The sequence below is a fragment of the Cygnus atratus genome, chromosome 1, assembly GCF_013377495.2.
Source record: "Cygnus atratus isolate AKBS03 ecotype Queensland, Australia chromosome 1, CAtr_DNAZoo_HiC_assembly, whole genome shotgun sequence".
NCBI lineage: Eukaryota > Metazoa > Chordata > Aves > Anseriformes > Anatidae > Cygnus > Cygnus atratus.
In genome coordinates this window covers 32906514-32926605 of record NC_066362.1, presented here as the reverse complement: position 1 = coordinate 32926605, position 20092 = coordinate 32906514, and the positions used below count along the sequence as shown (strand labels likewise).

Here is a 20092-nt window from a genome sequence, read left to right as displayed (position 1 = left end):
GAGACTTCCCTGGGTATGTGTGACAACCTCCACAAATTCAGAAGGAAAACAAACAGAACAACTCTCTCTTCAGAAAATCAACTATAGTGCAATAGGAATAACTTACCAATCTCATCTATTAAAAATAAACAAGTTAACTAACTACCAACAGAACTAGACATTTCTGGGCATGGATCTGTTGGCATGCCTCTCTGCAGCTGATGTTGCACTCAGCAGAACCCTGATGTGGGTCTCCATGAAAGCAAATCTCTACGATTAAAAAACAAAACAACAAAAACCACCACAACCCCTCACCACCAGCAAAACCCGAAAAGCAGAGCTTGTATCACTGCTGGGGGGCAATGCCAGAAGCACAGCAGTCACTCACGGGACATCAGTACTGTCTGCTTGAAAAAGGATAGCACAAGCTGCTCTGTAAGATAACAGCAATAATTTCTAATGTACATTCGCAAGAAACAATGAGGACCTATGCTCTTTTTCCACCCTCCTCCATGCAGTGAGGTAGAGCAAGAGGCAGAGAAAGGAGATACGCACCCCTTTTAAATAATGTGTCACTTTTATTCTCTGGAGACATCAGTGTGACAGAGCTCAAAAGAAAGCGTCAATAAGCACTACTGCCAAACACAAACTTACATTATCTTCTGGCAAATAATAATGATAGTGACAATAATTCCAATCACAGAAACAAAAACTGCGTATAATAATATCTGTATACTACAGCAGAAATTGGAGTTGCATGAAAAACAGTTTGCCCACATCTTTGACTGGTTCACCTGCCCTCTGCCTGCTGTTTGGACCAGAACAACTTGCATTCCACTACTTGGAATGGTTTTAAACAGCAGCCATTTTATACACTTTGCTTAAAACAAGCTGAGCTTAACAGTTCTCTTCCTAAATCATACAAGCCTAAGGCCCAGGACAAGCAATAGTTTCATAACATTTGATCATGAGCTGTCAAAGTACTTTGCATTTACTTCCACCCCTGAGATCCAAACTTTGTCTCTGAATCTTCATGTTCATAGACATAAAAACTTATCTTAGAATTTGTGGATGCTTGCTCATTTAACTTATTTCCCCTCTTCTCGAAAATCGGTTCTTAACAAATAATGTAGTATTAGAGGTGGGGCAGACATAGTGCAAGCGCAACCTATCCCAAACTTAAGCTGACATCTGGTGTTTTATATGCCACATATATAATTCATACATTTTTACGTAATTAACACACAAAATAAAGTACTCATAAGTATTATTAGTTTTCTGAAAGTGACAACAGCTTTTGAAAAACCCCTTACAGTTCCACCACTGTATCCTTCTAGCTTTCTTCAGCATATCAATGCCCATGAAGAAATATCTTCCAAGATTATACCTTTCTCCCTGAAAGCTCTTTCTAGGAAGAGATAAAATCCTTTATTTGATTATATATGCAATTTTATGCCCTTATGATATTTTAATACAAGGATAAAAGTAGCAGTAACTCTGATGACGACAGATTTTTAAAACCAAAATGAAGATGGTAAATTCTGTGTTAATGAAAAATATAAACCAGCAGAACAGAAATTACGTTCCCGTAGCACTGGTCCTGCAAGCGAAGATGCAGAAGTACCACCAGGAGGTTTACACCGGTACATCAGAACCTCACTGCAGAAGGCAGATGGTGCAACTCAAGCCCAGAGACCACTCAGCGCTTTACAGATAATGACATCCTTCACTAAGTAGTGACCCAGCTCTGGGCCACAAGCCAATTAACACCCAGTGACCAACTTAAACGAGGGGGTTGGCCATTAAAGACTGTAACTTATCAGCATTTGATTATATAACTCCTCCTCTTCCTCCTGCAGTCTGTCGGTCCCCCGGACCTTTCCGAACTGTGCTCTCACCACCAATATTCCCACGTTCCTGCCTTCTCATCCCGTGCACCTTAGTGCCCTGACGCTGCGCAGCGGGGCTGACTGTTTGCCTGCTTAGGAGACGCGCATCTTCCCAACGGGCAGCTGCCAACCAAGAAATATCCAAAATCTTTCAATCTACAAACCATAGCAAGCGGCCTGAGCAAAAAAAGCTTTGACAAAAAATGTATGGTCCTGAAAGTCCCTTCTACCTGGTGGCCTTCTCCAGCTGAATTCTGTACAATGCACGCTTTAAAATTTCATCTGGTAAGGCAATCTGATCAACAATCCTGCATGTTTGTGCTGTTGCTGTATGTTATATGGCATGTCAACAATCATATTTATGTTGTACCTACTTCACTATAACTTCCCATCATTATTTCCACAATGTAAAGAAGGTTTTAATCATATTTATTCTGATGTTGCCAGTGCTGTAAGTCAGCAATACTACGCACCACACTATACCAGTGAAATTATAATAAAATATGAGTAAATTCTTTGATACTTTTCTCGAAACAATAAATAATGGTAACAGGTACTTCTGCACAAATAATTGAATCAAAGTTTGGATATACATCTCCATACTGAATATATAAAATGAGTTTTAAGTTGATTTTAAAAGCTAAAAGCATTTGTTCTATTTCTTTCCATCAGCTGGATCCCTACTAGGTGTCAACAGGTATCAACAGCTGTTTGTTTTCCAGACTTGGCTAGATCATCAAGCAGGCCAAAACCCCAAAATGCTTAAATTCATTTAATCATACAAAAAACAAATCCTTTTGTTTTCATAAACTCTGAAAAGAATATATGTATACATACACACACCTTGAGTTTGCAACTTCTGCTTGTATGCAAAGGCCTCCTGAGGACAACTAAAGAAACGAACACCCTGCGGTATCGTAGGTTTTGAGTATCTTTATTGACTTCTCTTTTTCAGGCTCTTTCCTTGCTAAAACAGGCACGCTTCGTGCTAATATACATGGTCCAGATCTTACACAGATACCTTTAAAAGTGCAGGTGCAGGACTGACACAGAATGCACCGGTACCAGCCCAGCTCTGAACAGGGATGAGATTCTCCCTAAGCAGGTCTAAAGAGAATTCCACATTGGCAAAGGTCCCCAGTGCAGCTCTTATGGTAGACCTATATAAGCCCCAAGTCACCATAAAGCTAACAGAATATTTTGGCTTCCTACTGGGCACATAAATATACAGAGAATCACCACCTTAACCTGCATCACACAGAGATATCCATACAGAAATACAGCAGTGCATTTGGGGAAGCTAGGTGTTTGTGTACGGTTACGTGCAGAACAGTACACTATTTTAAAGTCACCTTTCTCTTTGATCTTACTTCAGAAGCACTTTCTTCAACAGCCGGGCTAACTTTGTTTAAAATACAATTAAACTTACTAGGAGAATGCAAGCTACTACAGAAAAATAGGATTTGTGTACATGTTACGTAAAAACCTTAGAAAAAAATAAAATCTCTTATGTATCTATGACAAAAACCACATTTTTAGAAATTAAATTTTATTTCAGTAATAACAGCATATTGTCTATAAGACATACTAATGTAACATTACTGAATGTGATGGTCCTTGTCACTGAGTATTGTACTTTGGTTTTCTAATCTTTTACACTTTTACTCCAATTCCATATGCATTGATTAACATAACTTTCTAATAAATTACTTCATGTTATACTCAGAGAATCACATGGTGTTCAACAGGATAACCAGTTTAGCTAAGTTTGAAGGAAAAAGTACTTTGAAGCATTTGAAGAAAAACACTAAAGGTATCCCAACCTGTGTGATAGTTAGGGCCCTGTATATTCTTCGTATCTAATTAAACACAGTAATAATTTACTACAGTGGTCAGCCTTTGCACATAATTCTGTTCAGAAACAAAACTTTTACTAAGATAAAAATTGTATTTCTATACCTGACGATTACAAAAATGACCTTGGAAGAACAAACAAAATGCACACCAATGCTGCAATGCCTGACTGGGTCTGCAGAGTACCTGAAAGCACATTTTTGAGATGTGTGAAATACCTTTCAGATATTGGTCTAGATCCTGTGAATTCTGCATGTCCACAGCTGCAGATTTTTTTTTCCAAGTACCATGGAATCTATTATCGTTTTGCTGTAAAATTCAGTATTTTACGGTTGCTAGGCACCTGACATTTAGTGCTTTGTCCTCTTGCCCTTTTACCTGCACACACCTTTTCTTTCCTTCAGTTTTCTTTACAATTAGGAACTCATTTGATTACAGTAAATATTCCATGTGCAGTCAATGGGTACAGACACCAAGGGGTCAAGCACCAGAAGACGAATTCCAGCTTGCAGTGAAAGACTGAGAAGACAATGATTAGCAGAGAATGAGAAACTAGCAGCCAGGGTAAACAGCATCACAGGTGATTCCCCCTCAGACCACAAGCAAAGCAAAATAATTTCTGAATTGGCCCATGTGGGTAATACTGTGGAAGCTGAGACAGTGGGGAAAGGTTGCCCAGAAAGCACACTCAAAAACTCCTCAGAAATAACTACTATTGAGTAAAATCAATTAACATCTAAGCAATGAGTCCAAATTGTATGTATGTATATGAAAAAAATAAATAAATCTCCCAGTGATACAACAGATTAATACTGACGTAGGATTTATTACCATTTACTACAGAGAGTGTAAGGCTCTATTATAAAGAATATACTCTAGAGACAAAAGATATGGTTGCATATTCATACTTAAATGAGGTCAATCCTGATCTTTTCAGGTATTTACTGTGCAACTGTAGCATTATATGAACAATGACTGTTCGTTTCAAATGTAAATTTTCCCAGGTTTCCATTGATGGTATCAGGAAGAGAAAAGTATTTGAGAAACCGTTCTGCAATCTCCAGTGTTTCAAAGCTCTACTATCTTCCCCCAAATTACAGAGGATATATGTGAACTCTGTAGCCTGAAACTGTTTACCTGGCTGGGTTCTACAGCATTTACTCAGGGTCACCAACACCCAGAGACTCCTGAGAAAAATAATTGTGTAGGGGAAGCAATGCTTCTAAGTTTACTTCCACAAGTTTTCTTTTAATACAAACATGTTTAAAATATATGTGTGTGTATATATATATATATATATATATATATATATATATATATATATATCACAGTTGTACTACACCTATCCTACATTGTAATTATTGTTAGCATGCTAAGATCATGCCATATTTACCCCCCAATTAAACTATTATCATTTTACTAAATTAAGTCCCTGGGATGTATCCCCGAAGAACAGCTACCCTGACACATTATGTCCCAATAACACACAATATTGTAACACTACTACAAAACACTTCTCAGAACTTTAACAGAGCTACTTAAAGCTAGTCATATGATTTAGTGATTTACAGAGCTGAGAATCTCTACACATGGATTATCATGGAAGCACAGCAACCTTTGGACCAGGAGGCAGAGGCCAACTGGCAGACGTCACGGTACGTAACAGTCGAGAAACACAGGTAGCCATAAGTTTGACCCACCTAAACTTCAGCGAGCAAACATACGAAAACTCTTAACAAACACTGTGATAGGAAAGGTCTCTCTGAATCACAGTGACCGTGTTACTACACAGGATTTTTCTGCAGTTGAGGAAGCTATGAACTGACAACTAACCCTGTAAATTATTCTGAAGGAATACTAATCTGAGCCATTGCTCCTCCCACACCAATAAAATAGGAAAATAATACGAACACAGTTCACTGTTGCAGAGAAACATGCTCTACTGCATCATTCCCCAGAACTCCACTCTGTTATGATAGTAAGCAATCCCTCTTGCAGCATAGCTGGCTTGCTACAATTTATCTAGAGTTAAAAGAAATGCACTCACACTCAGTTTAAAGATAGAAAACAAAAAGTAGAGAACTCGGTGTCGCTACCTTGTTGCCGAAAACCTAACTCAGGTCTGCTTAGACTTGAACTCATTGCTCCAAGGAGACTGTATTTTAGATCTGATACCTAGCTCACTAATCTAGTACCTCAGGCAAAGCCTAAGCTCACTATTCTGGGTACCATCTTGCTGTTTTATTATCCTTCCTTAAGATAAGCTTCTTTCTTTCTACCGTTCTAATATTTCTCTGCTTAGGTATCCCGAGTTTATCTATTCCCTAAGGAATAAAGATTGTTCTTCCTCTCATCTATGCTATATTTTCTGCTTCTTAGTACTGCAGAGGGCAAACAAGCTTATGAATAGTTTTATTTTCCTCATATATTCCTAATTTATATTCATTTTCAAATATTTAAGATATGACATAGAAGCATGAAGAGACACAATCCCTGCATTAAAGAGCTTACAGTCTCACACTTCTCTGTGAGATAGGTAAACAAACATCAATATACTCACTTTATAAATATGAATAAAAAGATGGCAAATGATTTAACTAAGGCCACAGAATAAATATGTATCGGACTGATAAGCAGAAACAAGATTGAGCGATGGGATCTCTGGCCTATACCCAATTCCCTTTATGTACTATGTATCTTGTAACAATGTGGACCGGTACTAGAGTTACTCCAAGTAGTCCCAGTTAAGCTGAAAGGCACCACTTTGACACTCTAAACAAGCATTTTAAAACAAACCACAAAAATCCCTTCTCACAATCTGTTGCATACTCAGTTTTCACTTTTCCAGTTCACAGAACACAACCCCAGCCTGCTTTATTTTTCCAGCAGCGCCTCCTCAGCTGGAGATTAGAGAAGAATTCTAAAAGATGGCAAGTATCAGTAGCCCCCTTTTATGGGCTGCTTGAGTAAGGCTCAGGAAGAAGACATTTGGCTAGCAGAACTGGCATCTAGCATTAAAAAAACAACAACAAAAAGGTATTACTATGTTTGGATCTCATTCTCATTTGACACGTGCTCTTAAAGTAGTGGTCTGAACCTGTGTGTTCCCCTAGCACAAACCATACCTCTCTACTTCACTACTGGGGAAAGCAGGGAAGGGGCTAGGGTGGGAAAGAGTATGAAAGCCTTATCTATCAAGGTTTAACTGCAAATAAAGAAGTTAATTAAAGCCTATTAACAGTAAAAGAAACAAGAAGTCTGAAACTGCTTTTCCTAGCCCAGGCTTACTCCACTTTACTAAGGAAAGAAGTGCTATCCTTCTATCCTTGACCATCTTGATCTTGCTGCAATACGCTTACCGTTTATTCAAAGCTAAGACATTACCACAGCTATTAATAATTTAAAAGCATAAATTAATTTTTATATTGTTTCAACTGAAGATCAGAAAATAGTTTTAATATATAAACTTTCCACCGGCTATTAGAAGATTCAGTAGGTCTTGAAGTCACCAAGAGTTATTACGGTGTTTCCAGAAACTTGCTTTTTGGAGGTTATTAGTTCTGACATCTGTCTAGATAAGCTTTCAAGTTAAGCAATCAGTATTCTGCATTAAAGCTGAGGAACGACACTCCCCCCTCTCCCAATAAACCAATATATTTCACCTCAGCACCAGTGATTTAGGTCATCATTCCTAACAAAAAGCTTGCAGGAAAATACTCAGGAAGAGAAAGTACGTTAACATTCATCTCACTAATTTTTCACTCCATTTTTTCAGCCATGGAGTTCACTCTGCAGGAAAAGCTCACAAACTTTGGTAGAGGTCAAACTCATCTGCATAGTGACTAGTATCACCACATCACTCTAAGAGGGATTTTAAGGTAACTTTGTTTCCTTTCCTCTGCTGCTTGCCCTCTTGAGAAGAGGCCTGTTGCAGATTTTGTTATAAAAATTCTTCTCTCCTTTGAGCAGATTCACAGCAACTCCGACAAAATATCCATCCACATAAATAACTCCTATGAAGAGACCTTCTGAGATTTTAACAACCAACATATCTAATTCCCCTAAATAAAGCTTTAGAGCATGAACAGTAACTACTCCTGACGGTAAATATGTTGATTGCATTATTACAGTACAACTAAAACAAAATTCCCCCTCCAACTATGTGAAATATTCGCTTAAAACTTAAAGGCAAGGCCTCCGATGCCTGACTGAAACATGCACTACAATTCTTATCTGGGGGGGGGGGGGGGGGGGGGGAGCGAATAATTTAACGAACAAATCACAAAAATGCCATCCACGTATTTGTTTTCTGTCCTGCCAACGACTGCAGGATCTGTGACAAAATTAAGTGCGACAGATTTTTCAGGTGAAGTCTGCAGAGCTGCAATAAAAGTCTGTAGCTGCGTAAGATGAAAGCCTTCACTGTAGTGTTTTTCAAGGATGGACAGATCCTGTAGGGTCATCGGGTCCACTTCTCTGCCAGTCCTGGCTCATTACCTCCAACACAGGTATTAGCGCCCTGACCAGGCTAGTTCTGAATGACGCATGGTGTGGGTTTCCCCCCAGCTCTGCTTGTCATACCAGTCAGAAGCTGAACAGGTATATCTGAGGGGTTTTGTGCTGCTGTCTGATCTGAATTTTCTCCCTCAGTTTCATCTCAGCTTACACATTAACATAGCTTCTTATCTTTGTTAAAATTATCTCCCTTTTAAGTATTTAGGCCTTTCAAAATCCTGGTAAGATACCATGTCCCCTTTTCACCCAAAATGTTCATTTAGCCATGCAAAACATATTTATTTCTCAATTATTATTATTTTTTTATTCAGTTAGTCCTTTCAGCCTTCTAAATATTTTCTTGCTCTTCTCTTAGCTTCTGCCAAGTTGCCACACCTGTGGCAAAGGTACTGGAAGTAAAACAGTCCTTAAAATACAGTCACACAGTCTCATACAAAACCCCATCTCCCACTTTTTCAGTGCATCAGCGCATGCACCTTAAACTCATTCTTTTTTTTTGTGATGTTTTTTGTTTGTTTGTTTTGATTTTGTTTTCTTTTACAAAGTCTATGTATCATATTGCAAATTGGGGCCTGTTCTTCCTGTCAGAAGCATGCACAACCCCTTTTCATATGAAAGAGAGCTGGGTGCACACAACTGACAGGATTATCAGGCCCATGGTATCACTCTTATCCCTTTTTCAGCAGTACTGCTTTCCAGGTTATTCCCACGCAGTGAATACCTGTTTTGGATTACTGTCCCTCAAATGTATTAGCTTGCATTTGGCTAACTAAATCTCATTTGTATTTTCCAACAATGTGTCTAATTTCTTTAGATAACTGTTTGTTTTTTTTCTGCCCTGACTTACGTTGAACTCTTCCCACTTTATCATCTGCTAATGTCACTAGTGTACTATTCACTTTCACATCAAGTTCATTGATACAGACACTAAATATGCCTAAAATGGCTAAACTTGTATCACTGCATGCATATGTGAGCACTCATGTTACTCTTTTAGCACCTAAAACTGCTGTGACTCACCGAACATATTCTCCATACTTTGTTCTATTTTTGTTTATGGTCGTTCACTCCATTTTTCACTCAGATGACACTCCACATACATAAATAATTTGTTAATGAGAGATTTAGAGGTGTATTTGTATTTTAGTAAAATATGTAAAATACTATTACAGCTACAACTTTCCCTTCATCCACTAGGGCCTCAAACCAGTCCTGTACTCAACCATACTCAACTGATCTATGTGCAGTATCAGATCCTAATTTTAAACACTGAGCAGATATAATGAAAAAAATAAAAGCCTCTTTTAAAGTAATTTTGCTTGGAAAATTCCAGACTTTTTATTGCTGTTTTCCTAATATTTCTGCCATTATTTTACGAGCACCAGCAATTAGAATCCCATAAATTTATCTAGTTTTTCAGGTCATACTTTTGTTTTGTTTTGTTTTGTTTTTTAAGAACTAAATCAGTACTATTATTCAATTTCTTAGTGCCATCTTGAATATCAAATTACTTAAACATCTTTCTATCTTTCGAATGTCCCCTCTATTTGTTGTCAATAACAATTTCACACGGTCCTGATTTTTAGCTGCTCACACTTTTTTATCCTACCATGTATGCAATTTCAGGAAGTTCAGCATAATGGCTTGTCTTTACAGTAACTTTATGCCCCTTTCCATTTATAAACTGACCTATTTTCTCTCTGCTTGACTTCCCCTTACCCCCCCACTATTTACAACAGCAAATTCTTAATCATCTTTAACTAGTATTAACTCATTTCTGCCACCTTGACCAAATGCTTTGCAGAACGGAGACCCAAACTTATTTTACCTGGCACTTAGCCTTTTCCCATAATTTCTCTTACAGCAGACAAATACTTTTCAAAAGCAAACTGTTTTTTAATTCAGCTATTCATACTTCATTTGCACAAGGTCTCACTTCCAAAGAATAGATGAAGATCCACAACAGAAATAAATGTATCACTTACGCTCACATGAAAAGCAACAGAACCTTATACTAACACGCGAGGTCACATCAGCCCAATTCTTTGTAGGACTGTAACCTAATCAACCATTAACATAAAAAACAAGTCGTATTTCATGTTAACTTTATTTTCACCTACTGCATGTTTACCAACTAACAAAAATGTAAAAGTGTGCCCACATTACCAATATTTACATTTATTACTCCATATTAAAATATTTTCATTAACATTATAAAATAATCTTTAGAGATGCATTTAGAAAATGCTTTACTAATTCACCTCAATTGAGATGAAACATCTAATTTGCACTACATCCAAGGGAATTACACTCTGTGATGCTGTAGAGCCTTACAGAACTACATTAACAAGTACAGTCTATCAATGGTTATCGGCACTGTGGCTTTTGACTGCTCACTAAGAACCACAGTGCATAAATTACTTCACCTGTCAGACAGCTCAAAGCAATGCAGGCACAAAGTTTGAGTGGTTCAGACTTTCCCTATTACAAATAACTTTTTCCAGTGAGAGCGAAGAGGGAGCCGTGCAAGGGAAAAGGGGTAAATGGGATGGTCTATCATAACCTATCAAAATTACGTCAGAAGTTTAAACAATTCACATCTTTACTGAGCTAACATTCCCAAAGACATCCAACAAAAATCCACAAGTCAAAATGAAAAAGTTATTTAAACAAAACAGAAGACACACCTCACAACTGCCTAGAAAAAAGTTAATCTGATGATTGTTTTGCAAAACGTTCGGTATAATTAAGCCAACAGGACTACTAACACGACACAAAATAAATTCAACTTTCTAAATTATTTAAACAGTAATTTTAAGTCAAAATGACAGCATTATTAGAGATAACACAGCAAAACGAGCAAGGGGTTCCTGTAGCTTGAGATCTTATCTCAGCCAACATGGTATGCCAGATGTTTCATAGAAAGAAGCAACTTTCATCACAGACTATCACAGATCCAAATCCGCAAACGTATTCATGTAGGTACACACCACCAAATCCCTCTGAATTCACGAGGATCCTATCTGCCAGGCAGATCACTGCGGCACTTTATAGGGCACAACACACAATTTGATAAAAATGTACATTAAAGTTAACAGGCCTCAATTTGTTTGGCTTTGTTTGCAAAGTCATTACAATAGTGGGGCCAAGACTCCAGTCATACTTGAGACTAAAAAGGAACATTTTTTTCCAAGGGGAATTGCTGAGCAGCTCATGAAAACCTAGCCCTATAAGAAACCTCAGGTTATGTTCTTCAACACTGATAACATAAAACAGTTTTTACAAATTTAGCATGAGAGTACCTTTCTTTCCCTATAACCGAATTCCCCCCAAACCCTTCAATGTTAAAGCTAAATGACCATGAAACTAGAGGAGATATATGTGTACACATAGTCATATTACTGCACAGGTAGGGTGGTGAACTCAGCTGGAAAACACTTCACTTCAAACTTAGATTATGTTAGAAGCAACAGCGAGTAAAGCAGTAATTCAAAAAACAAAAACAAACCACCCCCCAAACAACCACCTTGACAGTTTATTTCAGAATGGCCTACGTAAATGATAGAGATTATGATACATCAAACATTTTCAAAGATTCTTCATCTTAACTGTTTATCAACTTTTTTTTCCTAAATTCCAAATAAATAACAAAAAAACCACTTTCAATTATTTGTATCTAATCATTCAGACACATTATCAGCAACTGTATACAAAATAATGTCAATATGAGCATGGTAAAAATAAAAATAACATTTTTGGATGTTTGATTCTTAATTATGAAGTAGTATCTTATTAAAAATTAATAGTCATTAGAAGGCTAAATTAACATTAATTTCCTTAACTGTCATTGCATATAAATGCTTCCAAAATACAATTGACATACCACCTTACATCACAGTGCAATAAGTTAGGCTTTCAAGCACTTCTAAAATACAGAAATTAAAAAAAAAAAATCATTTTGCAAAATAAATGTGAAATCTAGTCAGGTAATAAACTACATGGTCCACCAGAAGAAGTCAAAAAGCAAAAACTATTTTCTATGATCCAACAAATGTTTAGCAACACTACCAGAATACTATGTATTTAGAGAGAGAAAATAAACAGAAAGGGACATCCTGAAGGGAGCTTCCCACTTCATTCCTAGGCCCACTAGCAATCATAAACTTTGCTAAAGCTATTAACTATGGCAATTTCTTTCCTTAGTCTGGATCTTAAAGCAATCATATGTCATCACCAAAAAAAGAAAAATTCAGTAACTACAGATCTCTGACTAAGGTTTTCCAGACATCATTGTAACTCAATAACTGCTCTACTGTGCTCTGAACTCTACAGCTTCAAGCTGGAAGTCAATCTAGGACAACCAATAGAAAGTGCACCTGTACAATTACTGCATTTCCTAATTCAGAAGGCCAAACTAGAGACAGATAAAGCTTGTGTGTACTCAGATCACCAAAACAGAAGTCCAAAAGCCCATACATCTTTTGTACACATTGCACATTTATCTTAGCATTAACTACAATGAAAAAATATCATCTATATAGTTCAGAAACATAAAATTACATTCCTTAACCAATGTACATTAAACTTGATTCTAAATTAAATATAATCATGTCTATATAGCATCTAGAAACACTATACATGCAATAGCTGTAAAATCTTTCACACAAAAAATAACCACTAAGTTAATCAAAATTAATTTCTTTTTAAAAATCATTTAATAACAGAACAGTACCACATACAGTAATTTAAAATATTCAATGTAAACTCCATGCTACATTAAAAAAAAATCTGCATCTTAAAAAAATAATCTGCATGACTTTAAGGAATATAAACTTATTTTTAAAAACTGCAAAAATCTACTATTTTTCAAGTAACAGGAAAAAAATATTTATCTTTGTACTCTAAAATAAAACATAATGTATGCTGCTGGTAATTGATAACAGTATAATTTAGACTGCTTTGGATATCTTCCTACAGATGCATTTTCCTTCAATGTCTGACCCCACTGAACAGTAAACAAGTTTACATATAGGAACACATTTCAGTGGTTCAAAAATTAAACCAAGTTTCTGTAACTACAATAACAGGATCTCTTAGTAACTGTCCTTTAGTACCACTGTTCTAAAATAATCAATTAAAATGGCTCTGACATGGATTGTTTATATACTTAGGATCCCCTGAAAGTTTAAGGCTTGCATCTGTAAAATACAAATAAAATAACTGCAGAACATAATTACCTTTAAGTGATCACTGCAGCAGACAAATAAGGAATTAGACGTCCTTTCTGGTTTATTTTGTAGCATTTTTTTTTAAGAGTAGGGGTATTTTTATTATTGCACACACCGACAACCAAATATAATCCCACAATCAAAAATACTACTGCAACAGCTTGATAGCACTCACCGCAAGTAATACTGTTTTAAAGCGAAGGCAGCGTTAGAACAACTTCTGGGAAAGTTAAACTCCTCTACAATTTCTCCCCACTGATTCTTCTCAGATACCTGTCAAAAACAACACACGGGCCGAGATACACAACGTACACACAAACACTGTCGTCGACAGCGAACATTGCAAAAAAAAAAAACACAAGCTGCCACGAAGTAAATAGATAAATATATATAGAAGAAACAAAATAGGAATGTATATGGGATTTGGGACTGTATTTGTTACTGACAGCCGCTAATATTTCCCCTTCGGGAACAATCCCGCTCCTCGCCGACATTTTCCCCGATTATTTTATTTTGTTTTATTTCGGGGGGCACGGCCGGGAGGGCCCGCATTGTTTTGGGGTTTGTTTGTTTTTGTTTTTACTGCCTGGACAATAACCAATCGGGAGTCCCTCTGTCGCCCCCTTTTAAATCCTACCGCGGTCCGTTAAAAACCCAAAGAAGTTTAAAATAATGCAGGCAAGTCTGGGAGGGGGCGCCCCCTGGGCTGCGGGGTGCGGGGGAGCGGGGGAGCCCTCCCGATGGGTCCCCCCACGACAGCTCCCCAGCCACAGAGAGGCCTTTCTTTTGAGGCCTACATTTCTGTCCCTAGCCTTGAAGCCTAAAGATGGCTATTTGATTACACACCGTCTTGGGTGCCCCTTTTGTTATTTTTCCCCGGGAAGGGCTCGGAGGGCAGCGCCTGGCCCCCCCCCGGCCGCGAGGATCGTTCCCTAGCCCATGCTCCGTGCCGATTATCGATGTTAAACATGCCCGCTAATTTTGAGTTGCACTAAAACTGCGCTCAGACTCTCTCCTCTCTCTGTCTCTCCCTCTCAGAGGCGCACACACAAGCTGCGACCACAAGCGAAACAAACTGCCCCTCACGGCCCCAAACGCCCCACTCCCCCCTCGCCTTCCCCCGGCGACGGGGGGTAGGGGGCCGGGGCCCGGCCGGGGGCGGGGGGGGGCCGGCCAGGGGGTCCGCCGTACCCCCGGATCCCCCTCCATCGCTCCGCCGACAAGGCCAAGGCACCAACCTGCCTGCCTGCTTGCTTCCTTCTTCCACCCCCCACCTTCTCTAACCGGCTTTAAATAGGACGGTTCCCGGCCACCCCGGCTCCCCCCGCCGCCCCCGGGGGTCAGAGGAGACTTTTGGGAAGAGGTTAGCGGGAGGGAAAGCCAAATTAAAACTTCCACTCACCTTCCCAAATCCGCCTAAAGTGGTGACTCTGGTGTAGAGAGCGTGAAGATCCAGCTCCTTCCCACCCACCACAGGGATCTTCTTAAAAGGAGACCTGCCAAAGGAGATACACACAAAACACCACAACTTGTCAGCTCTGCCCCCTTTTCTCCCCTCGCTGGGGCTGCCGTGTCCTTCAGGGAAGGGGCTGGAAGTTGGATCTGGTCGGTTTAAAAGCCTCCCCCCCTCCCGTTCCATCTCCCCATTTTCCTCACCCTCTGCTGTGGTGAAACTGCCGCAGCTCGTCCAGGAAAGCGAGTCCCTTTCTCCGCTGGTCTGCGTGGTTTTTACCCGTCGAATTTGCCATTTTTGTAATAAAAAAGGTCCTCTTAAAAAAAAAATCCAATTTAAAAAAAAAAAACGGCCGACAACAACAACAACAATCCCCGGCTCCTCCTTGTCTTTAAGAGACCCAGGTGCCCGTGCTCGGCCGGGGATCAGCCATGGAGAGGGGCTTGTTTAAAAAAAAGTTTAAAAGGAATAAGGGAGCCCAGAGAGTGTGGTAATTGCGAGTCCTGTCTCCACACAACACACAGGCAAAGAGACAGGGAGGGAGAGGGGCACCTCTCAGTAATTCCTCCTCCCGCTGCTGCTGCCTCTCTCAGCACCACAAACCCAACCGATCCAGCCTGCACATGAGACTCAACATGGTGCTGCTGGATCACACAATGAATTGGGTTACTGTTGTGGTGGGGTGGGGGGGGAGCCGGAGTGAGGTATTGACAGTGTGTGTGTGTTACAGCCGCGGCTCCATGCGATCTCCCTCTCCCTCGCTCGCTCCCTCGCTCGCTCTCTCACACACACACACTGTACAGCTACGGCGGCGGCGGCGGTGGCGGCGGCAGCAGGATTCACTTCTCTTCTCTCTCAGACAAAAAGATCTGAGGCCGCCGTGCTTCTGCCTGGACGAGAGCGCAACACAGCGGGCCCCGGAGGCCGGTCCCGGTACTGCACGAGGCAGCTCCGAAGGCAAAAGCCAGCGCAGCCCCAGCAAGCAGTTCCTGGCGGGGAACAATAGGCTCCTCTCGCCGCTAAGGGCTCATCTGCAATGTGCCGCAAACTTCACACAAAGCCGGGCGGAAAGAGGCGAGGGAGAGGGAGAAGAGGGGAGGAAAAAAAACGGCTACTACCGGTTGTTCCAGGGCTGGGGGCCGGGGAAATGCGCCCTCCGCGCCGGGCTCGCCACGGCGGCCTCTCCCCGCTCGCTGCTCCGGGGGGAGGGCAGCAGAGGTGGGCTCGCAGAGCGGGGCCGGATTTTTTTTTTTTTTTTTTTTTTTTTTTAATCGGGCTAACGCCGAGCGCCTCGAGTTCAAGGGGAGAGAAAACAACAACGGAAGGGGGCACTGGCGGATTTTGACTTTTGAAAAACTTTGGAGTCCCCCAGCCCGAGGTGTTTCCAAGGACAGGAAATCTCCCCGGATAGCGCGGGGTGGGGGCGGGGAGGCGCTGTGCGGCAAGGGCGGCGGGAGCCCCTCGTTTCGGGCCGTGAGGGGCTCGAAACTTCCCCAAAGAGGAGCACGGAGCGCCTTCCCCAGCAGGGGTGCCTCGGGGAGGTTTGCCAGCAGGGGCCTGAACTCTGCCTTGCTCCATAAATATTTTTTTTTCTCTCTCAGAGACACTGTGCCCTGTAAGCAAAGAGCTTTAGGACTGCTCTACTCAATCTAAGCCACATATATGTTTCTGTATATCACTAAACAGGACATAAAGCGTAAAATTGTTGAAGGAGAAAGGCTGAGGCCCTCACCCTGGACTGGCGGTAGCCAAAAGCGGCAGCCCGCTCTCCCCTTTGCATATGGCGTGTGCAGTATTTGTAAATATTTTCCTCATCACGTGTATCCAGCGCCTGGGAGCCCAGGAAAGTACCTGCACTGCAGTCACACCTGCGGAGCAGGTGGGAGAGAGAAGGGGCCTGCGCAGCCAGCGGTGCCTTCTGTCTAAAATCCGCTCCCCTGGTAAAGCGGTGGGGGTCCAGGCGGGCGTTTGTCCTTCCCTACAAGTAAACAGAGCTTCAGGTGAGCGCTTGTCCCAGTTTAAGGGGTGCTGAAGGCGTATTGGTCCCTCACAAGCAGTACACTGAAATTCAAGGCCAGATTGGGCCTTTAGTTTTCTTTAAGCAGAACTCCTCATTAAAGTCAGTAAGGAGCTCTGTTTTGAAATCAATGGCACATTATGGCCCCAAGTGAGCACTTAAGGGAGAACTATAATTCCTTTCTATTCCATATACCAACTAACTTAAGGAAATAAAACATTTTTTTGAGGATTTTTTGTTTTTCTTTTTGACTTGAATGCTGTTTCAGCTTGAATATAAAAAGACAGAAATAGAGCAAGATGGTTGGTAAGATTTGTCCTTGGGTCACACTGGTGGGGGGGACGGGGGGGGTAGAAAAGAAATCCCTCTGTTTCAAATCAATAAATATTGAAAATTGCCCTCTCTGTGTGGATGGGCTGGTGGTGCATCAATTTCAATGTAAGACATGCAGTGTCTATTCACTGTAGCCTTGGGTGCCCCCCCGTCCCCCAGACTTAAACGAGACCTGCAGCAGGCTCCTGCCTGTGACACTTTGAGTTTCTGCTATTTCAGCAATAGGCTCCCAAAGCCAGGATAATGTGAACGGGAGAGGCTTAAAACAAACAAGCGATTGAGGGGTCTAAATCGCTCTTTCAGGCACACGCAGCTAAACCTTCCTTCGCGGGAGAGGGCGGTGGTTTTTAATCTCGCCTCCAAATTCCTCCCGAGCGGGGGGTCTCCCCTCGGCGAGGGGCGGGCGGCAGAGGTGAGTGGCTCTCCTCGCCCCGCGCGAGGGGAGTGGGTGGCAGAGAGGGGAGGACAGGCGAGTTGCGTAGCAGGGCGAGGTGGGTTTCCATGCTCGGCAATTGCGCACGGTCCCTTACGTAACCGTCAGCTGGGGATTCCCTGGAGGGGGTCACTTTATTCAACCATTACACAGACCCCGGCCGCCGCCGCTCCGCCGCGCCCGGGGCCGCCGCCGGCTGAGACTACGGCTCCGGCTGCAGGCAGCGCGGCGGCGGCTCCTCACAAAATGGCGGCGCCCATGGAAGCGGCAGCAGCCCCATTTTGTGCCCGGCAGAGCCTGTCAACAAAACGCCGACTTGGCCAAGGCTGAGGAACAGAAGGCGGCGGCTTCGTTCGCGTTACGGCGCGGAGGGAGGAGAGCGGAGGATTTCACCGCCCTCCCGCCGCCGAGAGGAGACTTTTCTACAAAGTGTGCGCGGGGGGGCAGGCAGGGAGGGAGGGAGGAGAGGGAGGTGAGGGGGGACGCGAGCAGCCAGCGAGTCAGCGGCTGCCTCAGCCCAGCGCCGAGCCGCCGGAGCTGCGGCGCGGGGGAGGGGAGGGGAAGGGAGGGGTAGAGAAGGGAAGGGAAGGGAAAAGAAGGCAGGCGGCGGCCTCGGCGCTGCCCGCCCCGGCTCCGGGGCCCAGCTCGCCCCCATCCGAGGGCTCCGGGGGCTGCGGGAGCGGGCGGCGGCACGAAACGGCCCAGCACGGCCCGGCGGGGGAGGCCGGGGCTACCCGGGCGAGAGGCGCTGTTGGCCGCGCAGCCCGGGCGGAGGGGACCGTGCCTGTGGGATTCTGGCGAACCTGTACTGAATGACAGGACGAGCTGGCTCCTCGTGTAGCTAACTAGGTCACTGTCAGCACTTAATTACTGTTTGTTTCATTTTAGTGCGTGCCTTATGAATAAACCGGCTATTAGGCTGATGCTTCAAGTAACACTATCCAGCACCAAGGTACAAAATGTCTGTATTGGACTCTGATCTTGTGATGCCAGCTTGGTAATAATTGCTGTTTTACATTAACGATGTCTGCCTTTCTGTAGCTTGCTTCTTTAGCGTGAACCTGGAATAGATGGAGATCCCATATGATATGGCTGCGAAGCTATATTTGTATTATACCACCTGTTTGGCTGTTTTTGTGGTGATGGGGACTCCCCTCTCCTTTGAGGCAGAGTAAGGGTTTATGAATCAAGGCTTTTTTTTTCCTGATTTACTTGATTTAATATTGCATGCGTTTTAATGATGCCTAAATAAAAGTGTTAACCTATTTCATTGTTGAAGTGATAATTATTAACGTACCAATATTACATCAGTATTTAAGAATCAGAAATATAGCTTGTTGCATATTAAAGGCTCGAGGATGAAATGTAGGTAAAAAGATAAAAAAAAAATCCTGCTGCTTTTTTTAAATCTATTTATTGATCTCTGTATAGTACTTGTCAATGCATTTTGAATTCATTTAATTGTAAAATAAAATCTGTATTATTATGAACTGTTTATGAAAGATAATATATACAATGAATTTTGGTGTGTAAATATTACATGTGGAATCAGCATAGTTGCAGACAGTACAGAGCCAGTAATTGAATTGTCACTGTTCAGTAGTGGTGGTTGTGTGTTGGTTTTTTTTTTTTTTTGGGGGGGGGGGGGGGGAGGGTTGTTTTTTTAAGTACAACTGTGTCAACAATTTTTGTATTCTAATAGCTGTATCCCATGTTGCAGTCTCAAGCTTTTTTTTCCCTGAATCTTTAATATTAAATTCTGTGCTTATTACCTGTCTGCCCAACTGCTACTATCCAGAGCAGGCCACAATTGTTCTTGTCAGTTGCCCACTAACTGCATTTGCTTTCTGGTGGGTGAAATATTCTTTCTCATTTCCATTTTCATTTCTGCTGTGCTGCTGTTGAATTGTGGCAACATTACATTTTGATTAGAGTAACTAGTATCACTAGCTGAATGCTACTTACATTAAATAGTAAACTGTAAATCCTTAGAAACAGAAATTAGCGTATTTTGTTTGTGTGCATGCACTGGTGTGTGTATATATATGTTTTTTTAGAAAATGCATCCTATTAAATGGACGAGAGGAGAGAGTAAATCCCCTGAAGACTGCAGACAGTCATGTATAATGAAGGTGCAGTCTGAAAATAAACACAGGAATTACTGGATGAACACCTGGTAGAGGAGAAAGGGTCAGAAAACCAGTGGTAAATTTTAGTGACATTCATCTCAACCAGTGTTAATACCAAATGTTAAAGTGTTGAATTTAACTGCATATGTTAGGCTAACTGTGTATGTTAGGTTTCACTGTTTGCTCAGCTTGCTGTGATAAATGCATCTTTTAACAAGGGGCATTTACTCAGACAGGTATTAGTCGTACCTCTTCTTACCAA

The 20092-nt window shown here is 41.7% G+C and overlaps 1 protein-coding gene across 1 annotated transcript in view; it reads right to left on the bottom strand.

Moving 5' to 3' along the window:
- ARID2 (AT-rich interaction domain 2) overlaps nt 1-16106 on the bottom strand; it is a 105983-nt gene extending 89877 nt beyond the window's left edge. The window contains exons 1-3 of the mRNA XM_035544114.1: nt 15122-16106; nt 14868-14961; nt 13641-13738 (exon numbers count right to left, since the gene is read on the bottom strand). Of these exons, the coding sequence (XP_035400007.1) occupies nt 13641-13738; nt 14868-14961; nt 15122-15213 (284 nt within the window). The 5' untranslated portion in view covers nt 15214-16106. The remainder of the gene's footprint in view (nt 1-13640; nt 13739-14867; nt 14962-15121) is intronic.
- Between the last annotated feature and the right edge of the window lie 3986 nt (nt 16107-20092).